The 26,100-nt window shown below is 52.8% G+C and overlaps 1 protein-coding gene across 1 annotated transcript in view; it reads right to left on the bottom strand.

Annotated features, from left to right (window-relative positions):
• Nucleotides 1–3,452: 3,452 nt before the first annotated feature.
• ARID3B (AT-rich interaction domain 3B) overlaps nucleotides 3,453–26,100 on the bottom strand; it is a 42,255-nt gene continuing 19,607 nt past the window's right edge. The window contains exons 5-9 of the mRNA XM_064388618.1: nucleotides 14,105–14,288; nucleotides 11,754–12,007; nucleotides 11,088–11,345; nucleotides 9,253–9,348; nucleotides 3,453–7,221 (exon numbers count right to left, since the gene is read on the bottom strand). Of these exons, the coding sequence (XP_064244688.1) occupies nucleotides 7,049–7,221; nucleotides 9,253–9,348; nucleotides 11,088–11,345; nucleotides 11,754–12,007; nucleotides 14,105–14,288 (965 nt within the window). The 3' untranslated portion in view covers nucleotides 3,453–7,048. The remainder of the gene's footprint in view (nucleotides 7,222–9,252; nucleotides 9,349–11,087; nucleotides 11,346–11,753; nucleotides 12,008–14,104; nucleotides 14,289–26,100) is intronic.

Here is a 26,100-nt window from a genome sequence, read left to right on the forward strand (position 1 = left end):
TCCGGGCCGAGCCCGCCCCGCGGGGACGGCTCGGGTTAGACCGGCACGGGCAGCGCAGCGAGGGTACGGCTGCGCGGCTCGCAGTCCGCGTCAGACCGTGCTTCATCGCCGCCGCCATGCTCACCCTCCGCACGGCTGACTGCCCGTGGGACGGCTCACCACAGTCATCCTCACCATGGCCATCCTCACCCTCAGCACAGCTTCCTCTCCATCGGACTGCTCACCACAGTCATCCTCGCCATGGTCATCTCAACCATGGTCATCCTCACCACGGCCATCTTCACCATGGTCATCTTTACCATGGTCATCCTCACCATGGCCATCCTAACCCTCAGCACAGCTTCCTCCCTGTGGGACTGCTCACTATGGTGATCTTCACCATGGTCATCCTCACCATGGCCATCCATCACCACGGCCATCCTCACCATGGCCATGCTCACCCTCCACACGGCTGACTGCCTGTGGGACTGCTCACTATGGCCATCCTCACCATGGCCATCCTAACCGTGGTCATCCTTGTTATGAATAGAAAGTTATCCTTTTTTTAGGTTGCAGAGTTAAAAACAAGTCAGACCAGTTGCTGTAAGTTAGTCTCACTGCCAAAGAAAAGCTCTTCAATTACCTGTTAATGGCCGGTGATTAACCATTGTCCCCCTGATGCTGGCCCTTGCCAGGGAGGGACACCAGGACAGACCCTCCAGGTGAAGAGAATAGCAGTGACATCAGAGCCAGTATGCAGATGAGAAATGCATTGCGCCCCGAATTTTTACAGTTTTACAGTTTTCCCAGGAAAACCCCTAAAATCACGAGCCAACAAGTGACCTAAGTGACGTCTAAGGATGGGAGCGTAGTCCCGTACCTGCTTGGATCCTTTTTGCTTCTCACCCTAACCTCAAAAGATGCTGATTAAAGAGACGCCCCGGGGTGTTAGACAAAAAAGCAGGAATCTGCTGCTCTCCCGTGAGGAGGAATCCCCAGCTCTGCCTGCAGACCAGGACAAAGCTGCATCACCCTCCTCCTCCTCCGTGCCACACCTGGGAGCAGCGGCGGCGTGGGCGCGACCCGTCGATTGCTCCCCACCTGAGCTGATTCTTCTTAATAAAGGCATGAAAAAGGAGAAAGATCTCCTGCCCATTTATTTCAATCCTGAGCATGGTCATCTTCACCATGGCCATCCTCACCATGGTCATCCTAACCATGGTCATCCTCAATCTCGGCACAGCTTTCTTACCATGGTCATCTTCACCATGGCCATCCATCACCACCACCATCCTCGCCCTCAGCACAGCTTCCTCCCTGAAGGACTTCTCACCATGCTCATCCTCACTGTGGCCATCCTCACCCTCAGCATGGCTTCCTCCCCCCAGGAGTCCTCACCATGCTCATCCTGACCCTCAGCATGGCTTCCTCCCTGTGCTCTGACCCATCGTGGTGGTCAGGGCCATCCTCACCATGGCCTTCCTCTCCACGGCCATCCTCACCCCCCACACAGCCTTCCTCGGCAGGTCTTCCTCCTCACAGTCTGCCTCACCGTGAGCTTCCTCACCAGAGTCTGCCTTCACCATGGCCAGCCTTTCCCTCAGCATGGTCTTCTTCCCTTCTTCATCTGCCTCACCGTGGTCTTCCTCATCACGCCTTATCTCACCACAGGGCCTTCCTCACTGTGGTCATCCTCACCACAATGGCCTTCACCAAGATGACCCCCACAGTAACAACCTTCACCGTGGCCTTCCTCCCTGTGGTCACCCTCCCATGGTCTTTGTTGTGGACAGGAGAGAGAGCTCCACACATGTGGTCATTCCCAACCCAATTATTTATTTATTTGTTTATTTATTTATTTCTTCATCGAGCACTCATTGGGGCCAGCAATCAATTAGAAACGCCGATGGACACCTTTATCACCGGGTGGCATTGGCGTGTCCTTGCAGCTCCACTCGGGGGGGGTGGGAGGGGCAGGAGATGGGGTGGAGCTGGGGTGGAAGGGGCAGGAGATGCCACCACCGTGGTGGCCGCAGGGATGCCAGCTGGGCGCTGGTCCCAGCTGGCTCCTCCAGAGCCCCGATTCTGGTGCAGGCGGTGGATGGAGCAGACAAAGATCCTCTTCTCCCTCGGGTGGGCTCAGTCCCCTCCAGAGCCCTTCGGGATGGGTTTGTGCCGACCTCCAGGGATCTCCAGCCCTGCAGATGGCACCTGGACCTCCCCCGTGGCGTGTGGGTGCCACCTCCCCTCTGCCCAGCTCGGGGACCCCCTTGGCTCACTCTGAGTCCCGGGCCGGGTCAAGGTCCGGGCTGGATGCGGTGCCCGGCTGCACGTGTCCCTCCAGTGTGGCACCCTGGCCCCACCTGGGCACGGCCCAGCACGGAGCCCAGCCCGGGGCAGCACAGGGCAGGGACACGGCTGGTGGCCCTCCCCTCTCCCGACAGGAGCCACCCACCCCAGACACCTCCCAGGTGGTGGGAATCGGCTCCTGCAGGGGCTGAGCTCGGTGGGTGCAGAGCAGGGGTGAGCCTGTCACCTCCTGAGCCTGTCACCTCCTGAGCCTGTCACCTCCTGAGCCTGTCACCTGAGCCTGTCACCTCCTGAGCCTGTCACCTCCTGAGCCTGGTCACCTGAGCTGAACTGAACTGAGCTGAGCTGGGCTGAGCTGGGCTGGGCTGGGCTGGGCTGGGCTGAGCTGAGCTGAGCTGGGAGCGGAGCCCGGAGCTCGCCGGCAGCCGGGCCCCAGGGCAGGGCAGCGGTTCTGCTTCCCCGGGGTGAGGATGAGGAAGGCCGGGGGCTCCATGCCCGCCCCGGCACCCGGCCAAGGCGATGCGGGCACGGCTGGCACGGGAGGGGCCGGGAAGGGCTCCCTGCCCTGCCCAATGCTCCATGGCTGGAGAACACGGCGGGGAGGACATCGAGGCGCTTTGCGCGGGGACAGAGAACGGGTTTGGGAGAGGGGCAGGGGACAGGGGCGGGGACAGCTCCGGCGAGACCTGGGACAGGAGATCCCTCAGAATCCAGCCTGGAAGCGCCATCGTTCCAGCCCGGACCTGCTCCAAACTGGGAGATAGGGCCCTGCAAGGACACAGGCCAGGCTCTGGGAATAGCTGGGAATTCTTTATCCTCAGGGCCTTACAAGGACACAGCCCAGTTCTCTGGGAATTCTTTATCCTCAGAGCACTACAAGGACACAGCCCAGTTCTCTGGGAATAGCTGGGAATTCTTTACCCTCAGGGCCCTGCAAGGACACAGCCCAGTTCTCTGGGAATAGCTGGGAATTCTTTACCCTCAGGGCCCTGCAAGGACACAGCCCAGTTCTCTGGGAATTTTTTACCCTCAGAGCCCTGCAAGGACACAGCCCAGTTCTTTGGGAATTTTTTACCCTCAGAGCCCTGCAAGGACACAGGCCAGTTCTCCGGGAATTCTTTACCCTCAGGGAGCCAGCCGGGGGCACAAAGCAGGCGTGGGGGTCACGGTGTGAAGAGGTAGAAGTTTATTGGAATATAAACATTCAGATAACCTGTAAGATAGAAAAAACCCAACAACAACATATACAGACACTTGTTGGAAGGAGACGTTGAGGTATTTATCCACCGCCTAGGCTATCACATTTGTTTTTATTTACTTATTTTATTATTTTTTTTTTCTCTTTTAAATAGGTAAGAAAACTAGTTAGCAAGGCTGCTGCAGCTGTTTGGAGAGAACACCTGGCCGCAGTCCCCGGGAAGGAGCAGGCACACCAGCCTGCCCTCAGGCACCCTCCTGCCCTCCCCGGGGCAACAAGCTGGGGCTGCCCGGGCTTTGGCTGGTGTGGGGAGCCGGGGGAGGATGGAGCACTGCCCTCGGGAACGTCCTGCTGGCAGCATCAAACCCTGAGTACGACACGGGGCCGGGGCGGCCCCGCTCGCTCCCCCGCTCTGCTGCTGGTTTCCAGCACCCCCACCCAAAGCCTGGCAGCTCAGCAGGAGACCCGCAGCTCAGGCTGCCAGGGCCAAAGCCAGGCTGAGGGAAAGGGTTAACTCTTCACAGTCTGGATGGTCCTTGTCACCCCGGGCTGGGAAAAGGACCGCTTTATTTTCGCAGCTTATTTAACTGAGGTATCTGTTACGCTTCCCCACCTGATTCTTTCCCTGAATTGGATACAAAACAATCTGTTAGTCCCTGGCTAGTTCCAGTCTAGGTTGAGTAAAGCTTATAAACATTAATACTCTAGTAGTGTCCAAGCAGTTCAGTGATTTGAGTGCCTTTCTGTGCAAGAAAACACAACGTTAGCAAGTGAGACAAAGCAGCCCCACCCCGGAGCAGCCTCTGCTCCCCGGGGCCAGGGAGCAGAGCAGAGGGAAAAGCAGAAAGTGCCCCAGTCCCACTCAGAGGAAACAGCCCAACCCCACCCAAGAATAAAATAAAACAACCAAAAGAAAACCCAAAAAAAAAAGATGGAGAAAAATAATCTGATTGAGTCCCAGAGGCTGGAAAATCCTCTGGGAGTCTGTGAGGATGGAAGGGGTGAGCCCGGCTTCCCCCACACAGGGAGGGCAGCTGGCACACCCCGAGCAGCACCCCTCCCAGGACACGGGCACCCCCGGGGGCAGGACAGCCCTGGCACAGCGCGGGAGCAGCAGGAGGGCACAGCCCGGAGCTGGGAGAGCGAGGACAGCGCACAGATCCAAGGGGCAGGGTCACCCTGCCCGTTTTCCTGCTGTCCTGCCGTGCACGTGTCCTGGGATGGGCTCCTGGAGGGTGGGGAAGCCACTGCTCCTCTGCTCAGCCTTGTCTGAACTCCCTGTCTTTGGTGATCCATTAAAAGCCAACAGAAATAAAAGCAAACACAAAGTCAGCAAACCCACCTATGAAAACCCCCAAGCAATAGGATATGCCAATACTTCCTGAAGAGGTTAAAAAAAACCAACCCAACACAAACAAAAGCAACCCAACACGTACATATCTGAGGTATTTCGTCTGCTCAAAAAACCTGACTCGGGCCTGCAGCACGGGAAGGAGGTCACGGGGCAGGAGGGATGGCAGGGATGGCACCAGGGCAGGGGACGGGGAAAGCCGGGGGGGACAGCACAGGGGGACAGCACCAGGCCACCTGAGCCCTGATCGACAGGGAGCTCCAGCTCTGCTCCAGCAGGGGCTCCCAGGGCCAGGCAGGGCTGGATTCCCTGGGCAGGGCTGGGTTCCCTGGGCCAGGAAAGGCTGGATTCCCTGAGCCAGGAAAGGCTGGATTCCCTGGGCCAGGAAAGGCTGGATTCCCAGGGCCAGGAAAGGCTGGATTCCCAGGGCCAGGAAAGGCTGGGTTCCCTGGGCCAGGATGGGCCAGGCAGGGCTGGATTCCCTGGGCAGGGCTGGATTCCCTGGGCCAGGCAGGGCTGGATTCCCTGGGTCAGGAAAGGCTGGATTCCCTGGGCCAGGAAAGGCTGGATTCCCTGGGTCAGGAAAGGCTGGATTCCCTGAGCCAGGAAAGGCTGGATTCCCTGGGCCAGGAAAGGCTGGATTCCCTGGGCCAGGAAAGGCTGGATTCCCTGGGCCAGGAAAGGCTGGGTTCCCAGGGCCAGGCAGGGCTAGATTCCCTGGGCCAGGAAGGGCTGGATTCCCTGGGCCAGGCAGGGCTGGATTCCCTGGGCAGGGCTGGGTTCCCTGGGCCGGGCAGGGCTGGGTTCCCTGGGCCAGGCAGGGCTGGGTTCCCTGGGCAGGGCTGGATTCCCTGGGCCAGGAAAGGCTGGATTCCCTGGGCCGGGCAGGATTCCCTGGGCAGGGCTGGGTTCCCTGGGCAGGGCTGGATTCCCTGGGCCAGGAAAGGCTGGATTCCCTGGGCCGGGCAGGATTCCCTGGGCAGGGCTGGGTTCCCTGGGCAGGGCTGGATTCCCTGGGCCAGGAAAGGCTGGATTCCCTGGGCCGGGCAGGATTCCCTGGGCAGGGCTGGGTTCCCTGGGCAGGGCTGGATTCCCTGGGCCAGGAAGGGCTGGATTCCCTGGGCCGGGCAGGATTCCCTGGGCAGGGCTGGGTTCCCTGGGCCAGGAAGGGCTGGGTTCCCTGGCTCTGCTCCTCCCTGGGAGCAGGAGGCCTGCCCTGCTCGGGTACAGTTCAGAGCCCCAGATGCCCACATTCACACCCCACCTGCAGCCCTGCAGAGCTGCCAGAGCTGCTCCAGGGAGCCTGCACCAACCTGAGTGACCCTGCTACGGGGACAGAGCAGGGCACGTGGAACCCCAGCACACCCAGGCCCTGTGTCACTCCTCAGGGACACTCAGGACTCGAGGGGTGAGGTGGCAGCAGCCAGAACTGAGCAGCTGATGGTGCCAGAACCGTGGAGAGGAGCAGGAGGGACACATGGGGACATGGCAGGAAGGGACACGAGCAGATTGCCACGGGAGGAGAGGGCCAGGCACCCCCTGGCTCTCAGGATTGTCAAAACACGGAGTTGTGGGTGGGAAGAGCCCTGGTGGCCCTGGTTCCAGCAGAACCAGGGCTCCAGCAGAACCAGGGTTCCAGGAGAACCAGGGCTCCCAACAGAACCAGGGCTCCAGCAGAGCCAGGGTTCCAGCAGAGCCAGGGCTCCAGGAGAACCAGGGCTCCTCCAGAACCAGGGCTCCTAACAGAACCAGGGTTCCCAACAGAACCAGGGCTCCACCAGAACCAGGGCTCCCAACAGAACCAGGGCTCCCACGAGAACCAGGGCTCCAGCAGAGCCAGGGTTCCAGCAGAACCAGGGTCCCCAGCCCAGCCCTGGCCCTTTCCCTGCCCTGGTGACATCCTGGCCAGGAGCTGTGGCCCCAGAGCCATCCCTGATTGAGAAACGCCAGGTGTGCCCCTCCTCCATGGGAGCACCACACACCCTGGGAGGAGGAGGAGGAACCAAAGAGCAAAAGGGAGGAAGGAAAGGGAGGAACAAAGCCAAAAAAGGCCGGACAAAGATATGATGAAGGAGAACTCGCTGGCATGGAAAGGTTTCACCACCACCACCACCATCATCATCATCATCATCATCATCCTCCAGGTGCTGTGCAGCCACGAGAGCAGGTTCCTTGAGGTGAGGTATGTGTGCACGCCTGGGCAGTGCCCGTCACAGGGACCAGCTGGTGGAGGGCTCTGCGCCGGGCGTGCCCCGCGATGAGGTAGGGCTGGGGGAGCAGTGGGAGCTGCTGGAGCTGCTGCTGCTGCTGCTGCTGCTGCACGAGCTCTGCGTGCCCGAGCCGGCCAGGAGCTGCACCACGGGCTTCTGGGCAAACAGCACCCCTGTGGGCACAGAGAGGCACGGGGCTTAGGCTGGCAAAGGGGAGCCCTTCCCAGGGCCAGGATCCCATCCCACACAGACAGGGCAAAGGGGAGCCCTTCCCAGGGCCAGGATCCCATCCCACACAGAGAGGGCAAAGGGGAGCCTTTCCCAGGGCCAGGATCCCATCCCAGCACAGAGAGGGCAAAGGGGAGCCTTTCCCAGGGCCAGGATCCCATCCCACACAGGAGGGCAAAGGGGAGCCTTTCCCAGGGCCAGGATCCCATCCCACACAGACATGGCAAAGGGGAGCCTTTCCCAGGGCCAGGATCCCATCCCAGCACAGACAGGGCAAAGGGGAGCCTTTCCCAGGGCCAGGATCCCATCCCAGCACAGACAGGGCAAAGGGGAGCCTTTCCCAGGGCCAGGATCCCATCCCACACAGACATGGCAAAGGGGAGCCTTTCCCAGGGCCAGGATCCCATCCCAGCACAGAGAGGGCAAAGGGGAGCCTTTCCCAGGGCCAGGATCCCATCCCACACAGACATGGCAAAGGGGAGCCTTTCCCAGGGCCAGGATCCCATCCCACACAGACAGGGCAAAGGGGAGCCTTTCCCAGGGCCAGGATCCCATCCCAGCACAGACAGGGCAAAGGGGAGCCATTCCCAGGGCCAGGATCCCATCCCAGCACAGACAGGGCAAAGGGGAGCCTTTCCCAGGGCCAGGATCCCATCCCAGCTCAGGGTGGCTGGTGTGGCTCCTGTGCTCAGCAGGGAAGGGGTGTCTGGAGCTGGAGCCTGCACAGGGATGCTGATCCTAAAGAAAACACATCCCAAATGGGTTCTGCCTTCAGGGAGAAGCAGCTCCCACTGGGAGGGCTCAGGCAGAGCCAGGCTTCCCATGTGGGGTTTGCCCAAGGGTGTGCAGGCATGGCCTGCAGAAGGGAACTACTCCAGAGGACAATTCCTGCTGGGAATGCCGAGCAAAGCCCCTCCTCAGGAGAACAGGGACAATTGTCCTTCCTATGAACGCTTCCACGGGGATTTCAAACCCCTTCCCTCAGATTTTAAAGCACCAAGGGAAAGGTGCTGCTCCTGCCCAGCCCAGAAAACAAGAATCACCTCCTGCTGCCATTTGGCAGGGACCACCCCTGTCCCATCCATCCCTGCCCACCAGGAGGGAATGCCCCCTTTCCCAGGAAGGCTGTCCCCTTCCTGAAGTGCTGTCCCACCCCCCAGGGAGGGCTGTCCCTGGGCTGTCCCGTTCCCAGGAGGGCTGTCCCTGGTTTGTCCCTGGGCTGTCCCGTTCCAGGAGGGCTGTCCCTGGTCTGTCCCGTTCCCAGGAGGGCTGTCCCATTCCCAGGAGGGCTGTCCCTGGTCTGTCCCGTTCCAGGAGGGCTGTCCCATTCCCAGGAGGGCTGTCCCTGGTCTGTCCCGTTCCAGGAGGGCTGTCCCATTCCCAGGAGGGCTGTCCCTGGGCTGTCCCGTTCCCAGGAGGGCTGTCCCTGGGCTGTCCCATTCCCAGGAGGGCTGTCCCTGGGCTGTCCCATTCCCAGGAGGGCTGTCCCATTCCCAGGAGGGCTGTCCCTGGGCTGTCCCGTTCCCAGGAGGGCTGTCCCTGGGCTGTCCCGTTCCAGGAGGGCTGTCCCATTCCCAGGAGGGCTGTCCCTGGGCTGCCCCATTCCAGGAGGGCTGTCCCTGGTCTGTCCCGTTCCAGGAGGGCTGTCCCTGGTCTGTCCCGTTCCAGGAGGGCTGTCCCTGGTCTGTCCCATTCCAGGAGGGCTGTCCCTGGTCTGTCCCGTTCCCAGGAGGGCTGTCCCTGGGCTGTCCCGTTCCCAGGAGGGCTGTCCCGTTCCAGGAGGGCTGTCCCTGGGCTGTCCCGTTCCCAGGAGGGCTGTCCCTGGGCTGTCCCGTTCCCAGGAGGGCTGTCCCTGGGCTGTCCCGTTCCCAGGAGGGCTGTCCCATTCCCAGGAGGGCTGTCCCTGGGCTGTCCCGTTCCCAGGAGGGCTGTCCCTGGTCTGTCCCTGGTCTGTCCCGTTCCAGGACTGCTCTCACCCGCGTAGGTGGTGCCGTTGATCTCCACGGACATGTTGATGCTGCCGATGCCGTTCGGGGACAGGTTCAGCGCCGCCGCCGCCGAGTCGGCCTTGTCTTGTCGCAGGGAGGGAGGGAAGGAGGGAGGGAGGCAGGGTCAGAGGGCACCGATCCCACTCCCGGCACTCCCCGGAGTGAGCACAGCCCCCGGTCCCCTCTTCGGGCACTGGGAAGTGCCCACAGAATGCCCACATTCCCGAGGCCAGGCTGGACGGGGCACGGAGCACCCTGGGATGGGGAAGTGTCCCTGTGCTTGGCTTGGAGGTCCCTTCCAACCCAAACCATTCCAGGACAAGGCCACAGAGGTGCTGAAAGGCTCGGGTGAGGCTGGCTTTGGGAAATGTCTCCCCGCGGGCCATTCCTGTCCCAGGGAAGGGCTGGGAGCACAGACAAGCCTGGATTTAATTCCCAGCTGGATTTTGCTGTGGCTCGCTGTGCTCGGGCTGCAGCAGCTCCAGCGGCCACTGGAGGGAGGGACAAGCCAGGGACACTCCATGAAAATCAGGATTCTCCCCAGCCTGGGCTGGGTTTGAGGGGAGCTGAACATGGAATTCTTCCAGCTCCACAAGGTGAGCCTGGATTTTGGGACTGCCCCTCCACGGAGGGCAGCACGGCCAAAAAAGCCCTCTAAAATTGAACCTAAATGTTGTTACCAAGCCACGCTGAGCTTATCAAAACCAGCTCTCAGAGCAGCTCCCAAAGCTCCACCTGGTTTCTATGGTGCACTGGGGAAAAGGAGGGCATGGAAGACAAGACAGCCCCTACAAAGGTGGGAATCTCATCCCTGAACCCTCAGATGTTCCTGTTTGTAGGGACTGCAATGGCTCCCAGCGTTTGGATTTAGTTCAGGGTGAAAGCAAAAGTGAGGTCAGAGGGAATGAACACTCTGGATAAAATTTGTACTCCCTATCACTGGCTCTTGTGGTTTTGATGTGGAATTTGGTTGGATGCAGAGCTGCCAGGAACTGGGAGCACTGACATCACAGGAATCATTGCTAAGATTTGGGATGAATTGTTTAAATCCAGGCTGGGGAAGAAGCCCAGAAACAAGAATATTTTCAAAAAGTAATACAATCTGAAAAAGAAACAAGTCCTAAAAAAAACAACTTCTGCTTCAGAGGAGCCTGCTTTGACCTTTCCCACCCATATTTGTGGCCAAGCACCTCAAACCAGCACTGCTGGAGCCAGAACAGCTCCTCCCTTGCTTCCAAGCCGTGCCAAACTTGACCAGCTTGGAGCTTTGGGAACGTGGCAAACATCACAGAATTCACAGAAACACTGGGGTGGAAGAGACCTTCAAGATCATTGAGTCCAACCCAGCCCCAACACCTCAACTGAACCCTGGCACCCAGTGCCACATCCAGGCTTTGTTAAACACACCCAGGGATGGGGACTGCAGCACCTCCCCGGGCAGAACATTCCAGAACTTTATCACCCTTTCTATAAAAAACTGTTTCCTGATATCCAATCTAAATTTTCCTTGGTGCAGGTTGAGGCTGTGTCCTCTGGTTCTGTCAGTGCTGCTGGAGAGAGAGCCCAGCCCCAGCTGAGCACAGGCACCTTTCGGGGAGTCTAGAGAGTGATAAGGTCACCCCTGAGTCTCCTTTTCTCCTGAATCCAGGCTGGATTTGGATGAGCAGGAGAATAAAACCCAACAACACCTTACACCTCAACACCTCCGTGCCATGCCCTGAGCCTGGGCCCCTAGAGGTGACCCAGCCGTGTGTGTGTGACACTCCAGGCTGGCAGCCTCCCCCTGTGCTGCTCCCCCAGGAGCTCAGCCCGCCGTGCCTCACCTTTGCCGTTGATTTTGATCTTCATGGGGATCTGCCGGGCCATGCTGAACAGGTTGCGCTGCAGCGCCTGCTGCACCAGCCGCTGCTCCTCCTCCGTCATGCGCGGCACCTTCTTCTCCGGGGGCTCTCCCGCCTCCAGCCTCTCCCTCAGCTGCTCCAGCGTGGCCGTCCTGGCCGCCACGGTGCCCTGCTGGCCACCCAGCGTCACCGGCACGGCCACGCGGCTCGGCATGGACACCGTCAGGGGCACGCTGTCACCTGGGCGAGGAGGGGTCGCTCAGCCTGGGACACTGCCAGCGCCCTGCTCCCACACTCCCAGGACATGCAGTTGGGCATGGACACCACCAGGAGGGGTCACTCAGCCTGGGGACACTGCAGCACCCTGCTCCCACATTCCCAGGCCATGCAGCTCAGCATGGACACCACCAGGAGGGGTCACTCAGCCAGGGGACACTGCCAGCACCCTGCTCCCACACTCCCAGGTCATGTGGCTCAGTATGGGGACAGTCAGGAGGGGTCACCCAGCTTGGGGACACTGCCAGCACCCTGCTCCCACATTCCCAGGCCATGTGGCTCACTATGGGGACAGTCAGGAGGGGTCACTCAGCCTGGGGACACTGCCAGCACCACAGCCCCACACTCCCACCACGCCACGGACGTGCTGACCTTTCCTGAGGGCCGGTGACACGCGGGGGTTGCCGGTGGCGCTGCCTGGTGCCACGCCGATGATGGGGAAGCGGATTTTGGGGGGGGACAGCAGGGAAGGAGGCCCCGGCGGGGACGGGGAGTAGCTGAACAGCGAGGAGCTGTAGCTGGGCCGCCGGCCCTCGCGCCGGTTGCCGTCGATGGCGGCCTGCAGCTCGGCCGGGGAGCTCAGAGACTTCTTCTCGCACTCGTAGGCGTAGAGGTACTTCATGTACCTGGGAGAGGGACACAGAGAGGGAAATTCAGGTGACACGGGGACAGGAGGCTCATCCCGAGGTGCTCAGCAGGTTTGGGGTGCTTGGAAGCATGGCTTGGTCTGGATGTGCTCAGTGTTTGTAGGGAAATGTGCCAATAGATATTGCTGATCACACAACGGGGGAAGAGTCAGCTGGAACTCCTTCACAACTGGAATATCCTCAAAGGATCGTTCAGAATTCCCTCACAACTCAAATATCAGCTGTAAATCACACAGAACTCCCTCTCAACTGGAATATCCTCAAAGGATCACCCGGAATTCCCTCACAACTGAAATATCAGCGATAAATCACCCACAAGTCCCTCACAAATGAATTATCCTCAAAGAATCATCCAGAATTCCCTCACAACTGAATAATGATCTGTAAGTCACCCAGAATTCCCTCACAAATGAAATATCCTCAGCAATTCATCCAGAATCCCCTCACAACTGAAATATCCTCTATAAATCATCTAGAACTCCTTCACAACTGAAATACTTCCTATAAATCACCCAGAATTCCCTCATAGCTGAAATATCATCTATAGATCATCCAGAATTCCCTCCCAAATGAAATATTATCTATAAACCATCCAGAATTCTCTGACAAATGAAATATCCTCTATAAATCACCCAGAATTGCCTCACAAATGAATATTGTCTATAAATCACCTCAAATTCCCTCAGAAGGGAAATATCCTAAAATAATTATCCAGAATTTCCTCACACATGAAATATCCTCAAAGGATCACCCAGAGTCCCCTCACAATTGAAATATCTTCTATAAATCATCCAGAATTCCCTCACAACTGAAATATTTACTATAAATCAGCCAGAATTCCCTCACAACTGAAATACCCTCTATAAACCACACAGAATTCTCTCACAACTAAAATATTATTTATAAACTATTCAGAATTCCCTCACAATTTAATTACTATCTATAAATAATCCAGAACCCCCTCACAACTGAAATATCCCAAAAGGATCACCCAGAATCCCCTCATGATTGAAATATCCTCTACAAACCATCCAGAAATCCCTCAAAACTGAAATACCCTCTATAAATCACCCAGAATTCCCTCACAAATGAAATATCAGCTACAAATCACACAGAATTCCCTCTCAACTGAAATATCCTCAAAGGATCATTCAAAATTCCCTCACAACTGAAATATCCTCTATAAACCAACCAGAATGCCCTCACAACTGAAATATTACCTAGAAATCATCCAGAGTACACTCAAAACTGAAATATCCTCAATAAAAAATTCAAAATTCCCTCACAATTTAATTACTATCTATAAATAATCCAGAACTCCCTCACAACTGAAATATCCCAAAAGGATCACCCAGATTCCCCTCATGATTGAAATATCCTCTACAAACCATCCATATATATTATATATATTATATATATAACATATAATATATAATAATATAATATTAGATATTATATTATACTACATTATATTACATATAATATAATATAATGTAATATAATGTAATGTAATATAATATACATAATATATAATATAATACAATATAATATAATTATATATATAATGTAATACAATATTAGACATTATATTATATTACATATAATATAATATAATATAATATAATATAATATAATATAATATAATATAACATAGTGAAATATAATATAATATAATATAATATAATATAATATAATATAATAATATAATGTAATGTAATATTAGACATTATATTATATTACATTATATTACACAATATAATGTAATATAATGTAATATAATGTAATATAATGTAATGTAATGTAATGTAATGTAATGTATAATATATAATATAATATATAATGTAATATAATGTAATGTAATATTAGATATTACATTATATTACATATAATATAATAAAATGTAATGCAATGTAATGTAATGTAATGTAATGTAATATAATATAATAATATATTATAAATATACAAAATATATATTTATAAAGAGATATGTTTCTCTTTCAGTAAACATACTCCTACGTATAAGCTAGCCCCATGTGCCCTGCTAGCCCGGAACCCTCCCTGCTGCCCTGCACTCACTGCGTGCGCAGGGTGAAGGCGGCGCTGGTGATGGAGGTGGGCAGGTTGAGGCCCTTGGTGATCTCCCTCCAGATCTTCTTGTTGATGATCTCCACCAGGCCGCCCTTGTCGGTCACCAGCTTGTAGAGCAGGTACAGGTCCAGGATCTGCTTGGCCATGATGGGGATCCTGTTGATGGGCGTGCCTGCGGGAAGGGCACGGAGAGCTGGGCACGCGCCGTCCCGGGCACGCGTGGTCATGTCCCAGGATGGGGAAGAGAGGAACCTGACAGCACATTTATACCAGAACGCCGATACGTCATGTTATGATGTTATATGTTATATGATATGTTATATGATATGTTATATGACACGTTACATGACATGTTACATGACATATGATATGTTATATGCTATGTTACATGCTATGTTACATGATACGTTATGTGATACGTTACATGACATGTTACATGACATATGATATGTTATATGCTATGTTATATGCTATGTTACATGTTATGTGTGACGTTGTATGATGCTATAGCATGTTATATGATATAGCATATAATGTTATAGCATGTTACGTTATAGTATATATTACATCATGTTATATCCCATTATAGCATGTTATAGCATGTTATATGACATTATATGACGTTATAGCATGTTATGTTATATGATGGTGCATGTTATAGCATGTTATAGCATGTTATATGGTGTTGTATGATGTGTGATGTTGTGTGATGGCATAGCATGTTATACGATGTTATAGCATATCATGTCATATCATGTTATAGCATATGTTGCATGATGTTATACCATGTCGTAGCATGTTATGTTGTTATATGATGTTACATGATGTTATATCACGTTATTTGATGTTATAGCATGTTATATGGTGTTGTATGATGCGTGATGTTGTGTGATGTTGCGTGATGTTATAGCATGTTATATGATGTTATAGCATATAATGTTATATCATGTTATAGCATGTTATGTTATAGTAAGTTACATGATGTTATATTAATTATATTAATTATAACATGTTATGCTATAACAGGTTATATTATGTTATAGCACGTTAGCACGTTATGTTTAGTATGTTATATGTTACATGATGTTATAGCATGTTATATCACATTATAGCAAGTTATATCATGTTATAGCATGTTATGTTATAGTAAGTTACATGATGTTATATTAATTATATTAATTATAACATGCTATGCTATAACAGGTTATATTATGTTATAGCACGTTATAGCACGTTATGTTTAGTATGTTATATGTTACATGATGTTATAGCATGTTATATCACATTATAGCATGTTATATCATGTTATATCATGTTATAGCATGTTATAGCATGTTATATATATATATATAAACAATAGAGAAAGGTCACATCAGAAGGCGAGGAGAGGAATCAAACAACAAAAACTTGTGACTGCTCAGAGCCTCGACACAGCCGGGCCACGCCTGGCCACCAACTCAAACCAATGTAGGAGACAACCAAAGAGGCGCGGGCTGCTGAACACCTCCAGAGCACGCGCCACGGCCATCAGACAGTTACAGACAGTTACTGTCTGCATCTCTGTTCTGAGGCTGCTCAGGAGAGAGTCCTGCCAGAAGGATTTTCATAAAATATCAGCGACAGGACCCAGCTCTCTCTGCCCTGTGGTATTTTCGGGGTCCCCCAATGAGAGAGGAATGAATTAATGAATCTGGCTCCATGTTCTTAGAAGGCTAATTTATTATTTAATGAGCTATAAAATATTAAAGAATGCTACACTAAACTATACTAAAGAATACAGAAGGGATACAGACAGAAAGCTGGGAAGATACTACTCAAAATCTCGTGACTCTGTCCTCCAGGGTCTGACACAGCTCAATGCTCAGAATTGCCAAAAAGTAAAAACAATTCACTGCAACACCTGTTGGTAAATAATGCCAAACACAACCCACAGCAGCAAAACACAAATCACATAATTATTGTTCTCATTTTTCTCTGAGGCTTCTCAGCTTCCCAGGAGAGAGATCCTGGGCAAGGAGATTTTTGCAGAAAATGTGACAGTGACACTGCCCTAGCAGGAAATTCAGGGAATTTGCAGCCTGGCTCGAGGTGTTTCCATGGAAAACCCTTTCCTGTGGGTAAAGGGAATTAGCAGAGCAATAAAAACCTGGACTAGAAAGAGGGGAAGTTGGGACTGTTGAATGGGTTTTATGAGCTCAGGGTTGAAATCCTGGGATAAAAATGCTCCTTCATTGCCCAGGATGTGCTGCTTGCCTGGGAACAGCAGAACCAGGGCAACCAGCACTGGAGAACATCTCTCCCCCACGGAATTCCATCCTCCCTCATTTGCTGAACACTTGGAACGACCTGGAGAGGTAAATAAAGGCTGCTCCTTCCAGCCTCCCACTCCTTTTCCCTCCCAAACAATTCCCTGACGAGGCCACAGCAGCTCTGGGCATCCCAAACCCAGGTCCTGCTCCATCCTTCCTGCTTGGTTCTGTGTATTTTGGGTTAATGTGGAAAAAAATCTGATTTTTAACCTCCCCCTCTGGCAGCTCCTGGAAGTGCCAACGCCCAAACTAAGGAGATTTAGGCACGGAGAGGAAGGAGGAATAATAAAAAGCTGAAGTGGCAGAGCTTTGATTTGGCCTGGGAAACTGTCCTGGATGAAAGGGCCCCCAGCCCATCCTGTCCCCACAATGGGCAGCCCCAGCCCGGCAGGAAGGCTGGGAGGGGACAGCTGCGGAATCCCCCGTCCCCAGGGGAGGCTGGTGCCACTGCTGGCAGCCCTGAGCCCCCATTTACGGCCCCAGAAATGGCTTTATTCCGTGCCATCAAAGGGGCCCTGCAGATGTCCTCGGCAGACATCCAAGGGGGATTTTTTTTCCTGCTGTCTTTTCTTTGGGAATCCCATTAGGCATGATTGGCTCGTGGTGCCAATTCCCACAGGTTAATGAGATGCTGGATAAAGGAGCCCATTTTTGTAGCTCTAAAGGGCTGAAAACCCCACAGATTCAAAGTGTTCCCATTTCTATCAATCCCAGCCTCTCCCCCTGTCCCAGCAGAACCCACATCCCCTTCCCAAATTTCAGGGGCACAGACCCTGAAGGAGCACAGAGGGAATTCCAAACCCTCCAAACTCTCTGTGGCTCCAAAAATCCTCAATTTCCTGGTTTCTTTTTTTTTTTTTTTTTTTGTGGTTTGTTTGTTTGGGTTTTTTTTTGTTTGTTCTTGTTTTTGGTTGGGGTTTTTTTTGGTTTTTTTTTGGTGGGGTTTGTGTGGTTTTTGGTTTTTTTTTTTGGGTTTTTTTTTTTTTTCCCAAGCATCCATTTTGTCTCGGGGTGACAGCACTGGGAATCAGGGCATGATCAAGTTACCTCCAGCTGTCACTCATCACCTGCAGGGAAAACAGGGAAATATTTCCTTCCAAAGCCCCCAGGACACCCCAAATTCCCCTCCTTTCATTAATTAGCACAGCAGCAAAGCCTTTGCTGGCCTGGGGGAGGATGAAGCCCCTCTCCCCCCAGCCAAAGCCATCCCAGTTTTTCCAATCCAATTTAGGGAATGCCATTAATTTGTCCAGCAGGGGCTTTCAGCCAGATGGAGTGAGAGGGAAGAGAAAGCTCTCAGCAAGTCAGAAAATATTAACAAATATCTGCTTCTTAGTACCCTGCTTTCCCCCAAACACGCTTGTACCCTCCTCCAGATTTCCCCAGCTCAGCAGATGGGAAAATACACAAATTATTAATCCAAATTATTAATTCCTTTGTGCAGGTGACAGAAGCTTTGCAGCAGGGACAGAACTGTCCCAGGGGCTGCAATAATTCCAGCACCTCCAGGACAGCTTTGCTTTAAACAGCAGCAAAGTGCCCAGAAATTTAATTCATAAAGCCACCAAATCTAGATTTAGATGGAAACACACATTTATGAACTCAGCTAAACAGGGCTTTATATAGAAACATGCATTTATAAACTCTATTACATAGAGAATTTACTTTTGTCCACTGAGATAAAACCTGGAATTTGGCTTCCCCCCAAAATAAAATTTCTTTGTGACAGAAACTCTGCAGCAGGGACAGAACTGTCCCAGGAGCTGCAATAATTCCAGCACCCCCAGGACAGCTTCCCTCCCTCAGCTGTGCTTTAAACAGGACCAAAGTGCCCCGAAATTTCATTTATAAACAGGGATTTATAGAGAAACACACATTTATAAACTCAGCTGAACGTGCTTACACACAGAATATAAATATATCCACTGAGACAAAACCTTGTGTTTGATTAAATGATAAAATTCCTTTGTGCAGCTGACAGAAACTCTGCAGAACTGTCCCAGGGGCTGCAATAATTCCAGCACCTCAGCACCCCCAGGACAGCTTTGCTTTAAACAGGACAAAAGTGCCCCGAAATTTCATTTATAAACCCAGCTAAATCTAGATTTAGATGGAAACTCACATTTATGAACCCAGCTAAACAGGGCTTGATACAGAAACATGCATTTATAAACTCTTACACAGAGAATTTACGTTTATCCACTGAGATAAAACCTGGAATTTGGTTTCCCCCCCGCCAAAATAAAATTTATTTGTGACAGAAACTCTGCAGCAGGGACAGAACTGTCCCATGAGCTGCAATAATTCCATTTCCACTGCAATAATTCCATTTCCACTGCAATAATTCCCATTTCCCCTGCAATAATTCCATTTCCACTGCAATAATTCCCATTTCCCCTGCAATAATTCCATTTCCCCTGCAATAATTCCATTTCCACTGCAATAATTCCCTTTTCCACTGCAATAATTCCCTTTTCCACTGCAATAATTCCATTTCCACTGCAATAATTCCATTTCCCACTGCAATAATTCCCTTTCCCCTGCAATAATTCCCTTTCCCACAGCAATAATTCCCTTTTCCACTGCAATAATTCCCTTCTCCACTGCAATAACTCCCTTTTCCACTGCAATAATTCCATTTCCACTGCAATAACTCCCTTTTCCACTGCAATAATTCCATTTCCACTGCAATAATTCCCTTTCCCACAGCAATAATTCCCATTTCCCCTGCAATAATTCAATTTCCACCTCAATAATTCCCATTTCCACTGCAATAATTCCATTTCCACTGCAATAATTCCATTTCCCACTGCAATAATTCCCATTTCCACTGCAATAATTCCATTTCCACTGCAATAATTCCATTTCCACTGCAATAATTCCATTTCCACTGCAATAATTCCATTTCCCACGTGTTCCTCCAGCACTGCCCCCACACCACCGCGCAGGCCGCGGGTCCCGGTGAGTTCCCGGTGTTTTCCAGCGGGATTTGGTGCCCCCTCCTCGCCCTGGGCAGGGTTTCATTGGGAAGCCCCAGCGTGCCCCAGGAAAGGCTGCGAGGGCAGATCCCGAGGCTGTCAGGGCTCTGATGGATTGCTGTCATCTGGGTTAATGACAGCGCCAGGATTAATGAGCCCGGGGCCAGGGGGCAGAATTCCAGAGGGAAAGGTCAGGGCCGGGGCCACGGCACAAGCCCTGGTGCCTTGGGATGGCAAACTCATTTTACTGTACGTGCAAGCCTCCTGCCCCGAGCCACAGGAAAATCCTCCTGTTTCCTCGGAAAGTAACTTCTGCCTCTCAGCAGAACCCCAGCCCCATAACATGGCTCACACCAGCCCCATAACCTGGCTCACACCAGCCCCATAACCTGGCTCACACCAGCCCCATAACATGGTTCATCCCAGCCCCATAACCTGGCTCACACCAGCCCCATAACCTGGCTCATCCCAGCCCCATAACATGGTTCATCCCAGCCCCATAACATGGTTCATCCCAGCCCCATAACCTGGCTCATCCCAGCCCCATAACCTGGCTCATCCCAGCCCCATAACCTGGCTCATCCCAGCCCCATAACCTGGCTCACACCAGCCCCATAACTTGGCTCATCCCAGCCCCATAACATGGCTCATCCCAGCCCCATAACATGGCTCACCCCAGCCCCATAACCTGGTTCATCCCAGCCCCATAACATGGCTCACCCCAGCCCCATAACCTGGTTCATCCCAGCCCCATCACCTGGCTCACACCAGCCCCATAACTTGGCTCATCCCAGCCCCATAACATGGCTCATCCCAGCCCCATAACATGGCTCACCCCAGCCCCATAACCTGGTTCATCCCAGCCCCATCACCTGGCTCATCCCAGCCCCATCACCTGGCTCATCCCAGCCCCATCACCTGGCTCATCCCAGCCCCATCACTTGGTGCACCTCAGTTCCATAACCTGGCTCATCCCAGGTCTGTAATTTGGCACAATCCCAGCCCCATCACTTGGCTCTTCACAGCCCCAAAATCTGGCTCATCCCAGCCCCATCACCTGGTTCAATCCCAGCCCCATCCCTTGGCTCAATCCCAGCCCCATCCCTTGGCTCAATCCCACCCCCATCCCTTGGTTCAATCCCAGCCCCATCCCTTGGCTCAATCCCAGCCCCATCCCTTGGTTCAATCCCAGCTCCATCCCTTGGCTCAATCCCAGCTCCATCCCTTGGCTCAATCCCAGCTCCATCCCTTGGCTCAATCCCAGCCCCATCCCTTGGTTCAATCCCAGCTCCATCCCTTGGCTCAATCCCAGCCCCACCCCTTGGTTCAATCCCAGCCCCATCCCTTGGTTCAATCCCAGCCCCATCCCTTGGCTCAATCCCAGCCCCATCCCTTGGCTCAATCCCAGCCCCATCCCTTGGTTCAATCCCAGCCCCATCACCTGGTTCAATCCCAGCCCCACCCCTTGGTTCAATCCCAGCCCCATCCCTTGGCTCAATCCCAGCCCCATCACCTGGCTCAATCCCAGCCCCATCCCTTGGTTCAATCCCAGCCCCATCCCTTGGCTCAATCCCAGCCCCATCCCTTGGTTCAATCCCAGCCCCATCACCTGGCTCAATCCCAGCCCCATCCCTTGGCTCAATCCCAGCCCCATCCCTTGGCTCAATCCCAGCCCCATCCCTTGGCTCAATCCCAGCTCCATCCCTTGGTTCAATCCCAGCCCCATCCCTTGGCTCAATCCCAGCCCCATCCCTTGGTTCAATCCCATCCCTATCACCCAGTTCATCCCAGCCCCACCCCTTGGCTCATCCCAGCCAAAGGAGGGGCACGAGGAGCCTGTTCCCGCTGGGAAAGGGAGGATGCAGAGTTGATAAATGTGGAAGGGGAAAGCAGAGTCATGCCAAGGGCTGCTGCTTTTCTGAGCAGAAAGGCAGCCACAATCCAGGTTTCTGGGATAAGGGCTTTCCAGAGGAACCGACTGCAGCCATAAACATCTGTGGCCTTTGAGGGAATGTCTCCCACAGAATTCCCAGAATCACTGGGGTGGAAGAGACCTCCAAGATCACAGAGTCCAGCCCAGCCCCAACAGCTCAACCCTGGCACCCAGTGCCACACCCAGGCTTTGTTAAACACACCCAGGGATGGGGACTGCAGCACCACCCTGGGCAGAACATTCCAGAACTTTATCACCTTTCTGAAAAAACTTTTTCCTGATATCCAGCCTAAATTTCCCTTGAAAAGCCTTTTCCCCTTCCTAAGCTCTTGAACTGCAGTAGATATATCAGATTTGGCCCCTACAACTAGCAAAAATTCAGGATGTCCTTAGCAAAATAATTCTGCATTACCCTAAAAATCACATCTGGAAAGTGATGACAGTTTCTCAATTATGCTAATTATTAATTAGCACCTGCCTAAGAGAGGAACGTGGGACAAAGTGGGGGTGCACCCACAGGTGCCCAGATCACCTCCCCCTAATGGGCACTTACCCCAAAACTTATTTAGAAAAGAAACAACCATCAGAGGGGTTAAACAGCAACTGGGGAACTGGAAAATCTTGAAGAGAAAGGAGGTGCCTTGAAGAAAACTACAAAAAAGCACAATTGTTGATTAACTAATTGTAAGGCAGCCACAATCTGGGTTTCTGGAATAAAGGGCTTCCCACAGGAGGGCCACATGACATGGAGAATGTCTCTCCATCCTTGAACTGCAGTAGATATGTCTGGTTTGGCCCCTACAACTATTAAAATTCAGGATGTCCTTAGCAAAATAATGTTGTGTTACCCTAAAAATCACATCTGCTGACTGATGACAGTTTCTTAGTGATGCCCTATTGATGTTAGCACACTGCAGCTTAAATCATGTCCCCCTTGAAGATGGAATTCTGCAGCCTCCAGGGCTGAGATGCAGCCTCATCTGTCTTAAAGACAAATCTTGAAGAAAAAGGAGGTGCCTTGAAGAAAACTACAAAAAAGCACAATTGTTGATTAACTAATTGTAAGGCAGCCACAATCTGGGTTTCTGGAATAAAGGGCTTCCCAGAGGAAGCCACAAACATCTCTGGATTTTGAGGGAATGTCTCTCCATCCCAAGCTCTTCAACTGCAGTAGATAGATCTGATTTGGCCCCTACAACTAGCAAAAATTCAGGATGTCCTTAGCAAAATAATTCTGCATTACCCTAAAAATCACATTTGATGACTGATGACAGTTTCTTAGTGATGCCCTATTGATGTTAGCACACTGCAGCTTAAATCATGTCCCCCTTGAAGATGGAATTCTGCAGCCTCCAGGGCTGAGATGTCTTAAAGAAAAATCTTGAAGAAAAAGGAGGTGCCTTGAAATAAATATGAAAAATCACAATTGTTGATTAACCAAGTGTCATCAGTCAGTCAGTACAGTCCCCTGTGGCCCAGGGAGCCTGGGGGTTATCCCACAGGGACCTCAGTGTCCCCTCTGTCCCATGCTGGAGCTCCTGGAGGGGCTGAGCCCCTGGAATGGCTGGGATTACACCTGGGAATCACCTGGGCAAGGGGCTTTGGCACAGCCTTGGCTGAGGGATTAACTGGGACCATCCTCTCCCTCCCCTGGCCAGGCCTGGCAGGCAGACCTGGAGATGCACACTGAGGAGAACTGCCCCAAAGGTGGGTTTGAGGTGAATTCCAGGGAATTTTATGGCTTTCCTTGGCCTCCATGCCAGAGATTCCCTTCCACACTCGGATTTCCAGCAGCCTAAGCCACGACTTGTCCTGCACAAAGAGCATTTAATCACAGCCAGCCCTGCTTTTTAAATCACCTCCCACCTACCCTATCCAATTTCCTCGCACAAGTGTCCATTTTACAGCAAGGAACAAAGGAGGTGAGAATCCCCAGGGTTTGTTCAGCACACAGGCCTTGAAATCCCACTAAAATTGCATTTTTTTCACTCCCACTGGAGTGAAAAATAGGCACAGAAAAGACATTTTTAAGCCACAACCTGGAGCAGGTAAATAAAAAGCTGCTCTTCCCACTCCAAATATGTTCAGGGGAGATGCTGTATCAGGCAGCCAGAAGGAACAGGTTTTCCCCAGGAAATTGGGAAAGTCCACAGTGATTTAAAATAATACTGAGCCAAATCTCAAGAAAAACAGAATTTCCTGTTTCATCTTTGAAGGGAGGCACAGTAATTCCGTGGGGTGTGGGAATTCCCAGCTGAACAGAGGGAAAATTCATTTTATAGCAGCAAATCAACTCCACCCCTGCGCTGTCTCAGCTCCTGGTTTGCTCAAATCCCTCTCCAAGGAGAAATCCTGGCTGGGTCAGGGATGCAGCCTGACATTGATGGGGTTTGGTTCTCTGGAGTTGGGATAAAAAGGAACAGGGACCCCATGGAGAGCTGCAAACCCTGGAATGGAGATCCCATGGAGAGCTGCAGTCCCTGATCCCACGGGGAGCTGCAGTCCCTGATCCCATGGGGAGCTGCAGTCCCTGATCCTGCCCTGATCCCATGGGGAGCTGCAGTCCCTGATCCTGCCCTGATCCCATGGGGAGCTGCAGTCCCTGATCCTGCCCTGATCCCATGGGGAGCTGCAGTCCCTGATCCCATGGGGAGCTGCAGTCCCTGATCCCATGGGGAGCTGCAGTCCCTGATCCCATGGGGAGCTGCAGCCCCTGATCCCATGGGGAGCTGCAGTCCCTGATCCTGCCCTGATCCCATGGGGAGCTGCAGCCCCTGATCCCATGGGGAGCTGCAGTCCCTGATCCTGCCCTGATCCCATGGGGAGCTGCAGTCCCTGATCCTGCCCTGGTCCCATGGGGAGCTGCAGTCCCTGATCCTGCCCTGGTCCCATGGGGAGCTGCAGTCCCTGATCCTGCCCTGATCCCATGGGGAGCTGCAGCCCCTGATCCCATGGGGAGCTGCAGCCCCTGATCCTGCCCTGATCCCATGGGGAGCTGCAGTCCCTGATCCCATGGGGAGCTGCAGTCCCTGATCCTGCCCTGATCCCATGGGGAGCTGCAGCCCCTGATCCCATGGGGAGCTGCAGCCCCTGATCCCATGGGGAGCTGCAGTCCCTGATCCTGCCCTGATCCCATGGGGAGCTGCAGTCCCTGATCCCATGGGGAGCTGCAGTCCCTGATCCTGCCCTGATCCCATGGGGAGCTGCAGTCCCTGATCCCATGGGGAGCTGCAGTCCCTGATCCCATGGGGAGCTGCAGTCCCTGATCCTGCCCTGGTCCCATGGGGAGCTGCAGTCCCTGATCCTGCCCTGATCCCATGGGGAGCTGCAGTCCCTGATCCCATGGGGAGCTCCAGTCCCTGATCCCATGGGGAGCTGCAACCCCTGATTGTGTTTTAGGGAGAGCTGCAATCTTTGACTGAAGAGAGAAAAACAAGAATGATGGGATTCATTACCTAAAGCTGAAATTAGACAATTAACTCCAATATGCAAATGGCCCAAAGCTCATAAAGTGAGGGACCCCATGACCAGGTGTCCATTTTGGGACCATTTTGGTTCATCTTGGGTGCAGCCCTGGCTGGGCTCTTGTGCTGCCCACGGTTGAGGAGATCCTTGTAATAAATCCCTGCTTTATTCCTGAGCTCAGTCTAGTCCCAGTTCTAGCTCAGCCTTCCCAAAGCATCACCCCAGCCCTGCTGTCCTCCTGTGCCCACCTGCCCCCTCCCAGGAACAAAACCCCACAGAGGCCAGTTCCAGGTTCCCAGGAACAAAACCCCACAGAGGCCAGTTCCAGGTTCCCAGGAACAAAACCCCACAGAGGCCAGTTCCAGGCTCCAGGGAACAAAACCCCACAAAGACCAGTTCCAGCCCCCCAGGAACAAAACCCCACAGAGGCCAGTTCCAGCCTCCCTCAGGTGTCCCCATCCAGGAACAAAACCCCACAGAGGCCAGTTCCAGGCTCCCAGGAACAAAACCCCACAAAGGCCCAACAAAACCCCATAAAGGCCAGTTCCAGGCTCCCAGGAACAAAACCCCACAAAGGCCAGTCCCAGGCTCCCTCTGCTCCTCTTCCATGGTTTCTGCTGCTCCAGGACCCTTTTATGGCCCTTGGGGTCAGCCCTGCACATCTGACCTGTGTTAGAGCTGCTCCACGGCTGTCCCTTCCCAGGGGCATCCCAAAACTTCCCAGCCTTTTCATCCCTGCAGCTCCTGTGAAATCCCATTCATCTTTGCACTTTCTGCTCCCCCTGACAGCAGCAAATCCCTGCTTTTAGGTTTTTACAGTGGGATTTTTATTGGCAGAGCTGCTGCCTGACCCCACAGACTCCAGGGGCAAATGGAGCCGTGCTTCTCACTCTGCTCAAAGGGGAAGAGCTGGATTTGGGGTTTTGTTTTGGAACAAGGCAGCTCTTCAGACTGGGATTGGGATGTCAGAAATACTCTGCTCTCAGGAGAGCTGGATTTGGGTTCTTTTGGGAACCAGGCAGCACTTGGGAATGGGACTGGGATGTCAGAAACACTCTGCTCTCAGGAGAGGAGCTGGATTTGGGTTCTTTTGGGAACCAGGCAGCACTTGGGAATGGGACTGGGATGTCAGAAACACTCTGCTCTCAGGAGATCCGGATTTGGGGTTTTTTGGGAACCAGGCAGCTCTTGAGTCTGGAATTGGGATGTTAAAAGCACTCTGCTCTCAGGAGATCTGGATTTGGGGCTTTTTGGGAACCAGGATCTCTTGAGTCTGAGACTGGGATTTCACAAATACTT

Source organism: Passer domesticus, chromosome 14 (genome assembly GCF_036417665.1).
Source record: "Passer domesticus isolate bPasDom1 chromosome 14, bPasDom1.hap1, whole genome shotgun sequence".
Classification (NCBI taxonomy): domain Eukaryota; kingdom Metazoa; phylum Chordata; class Aves; order Passeriformes; family Passeridae; genus Passer; species Passer domesticus.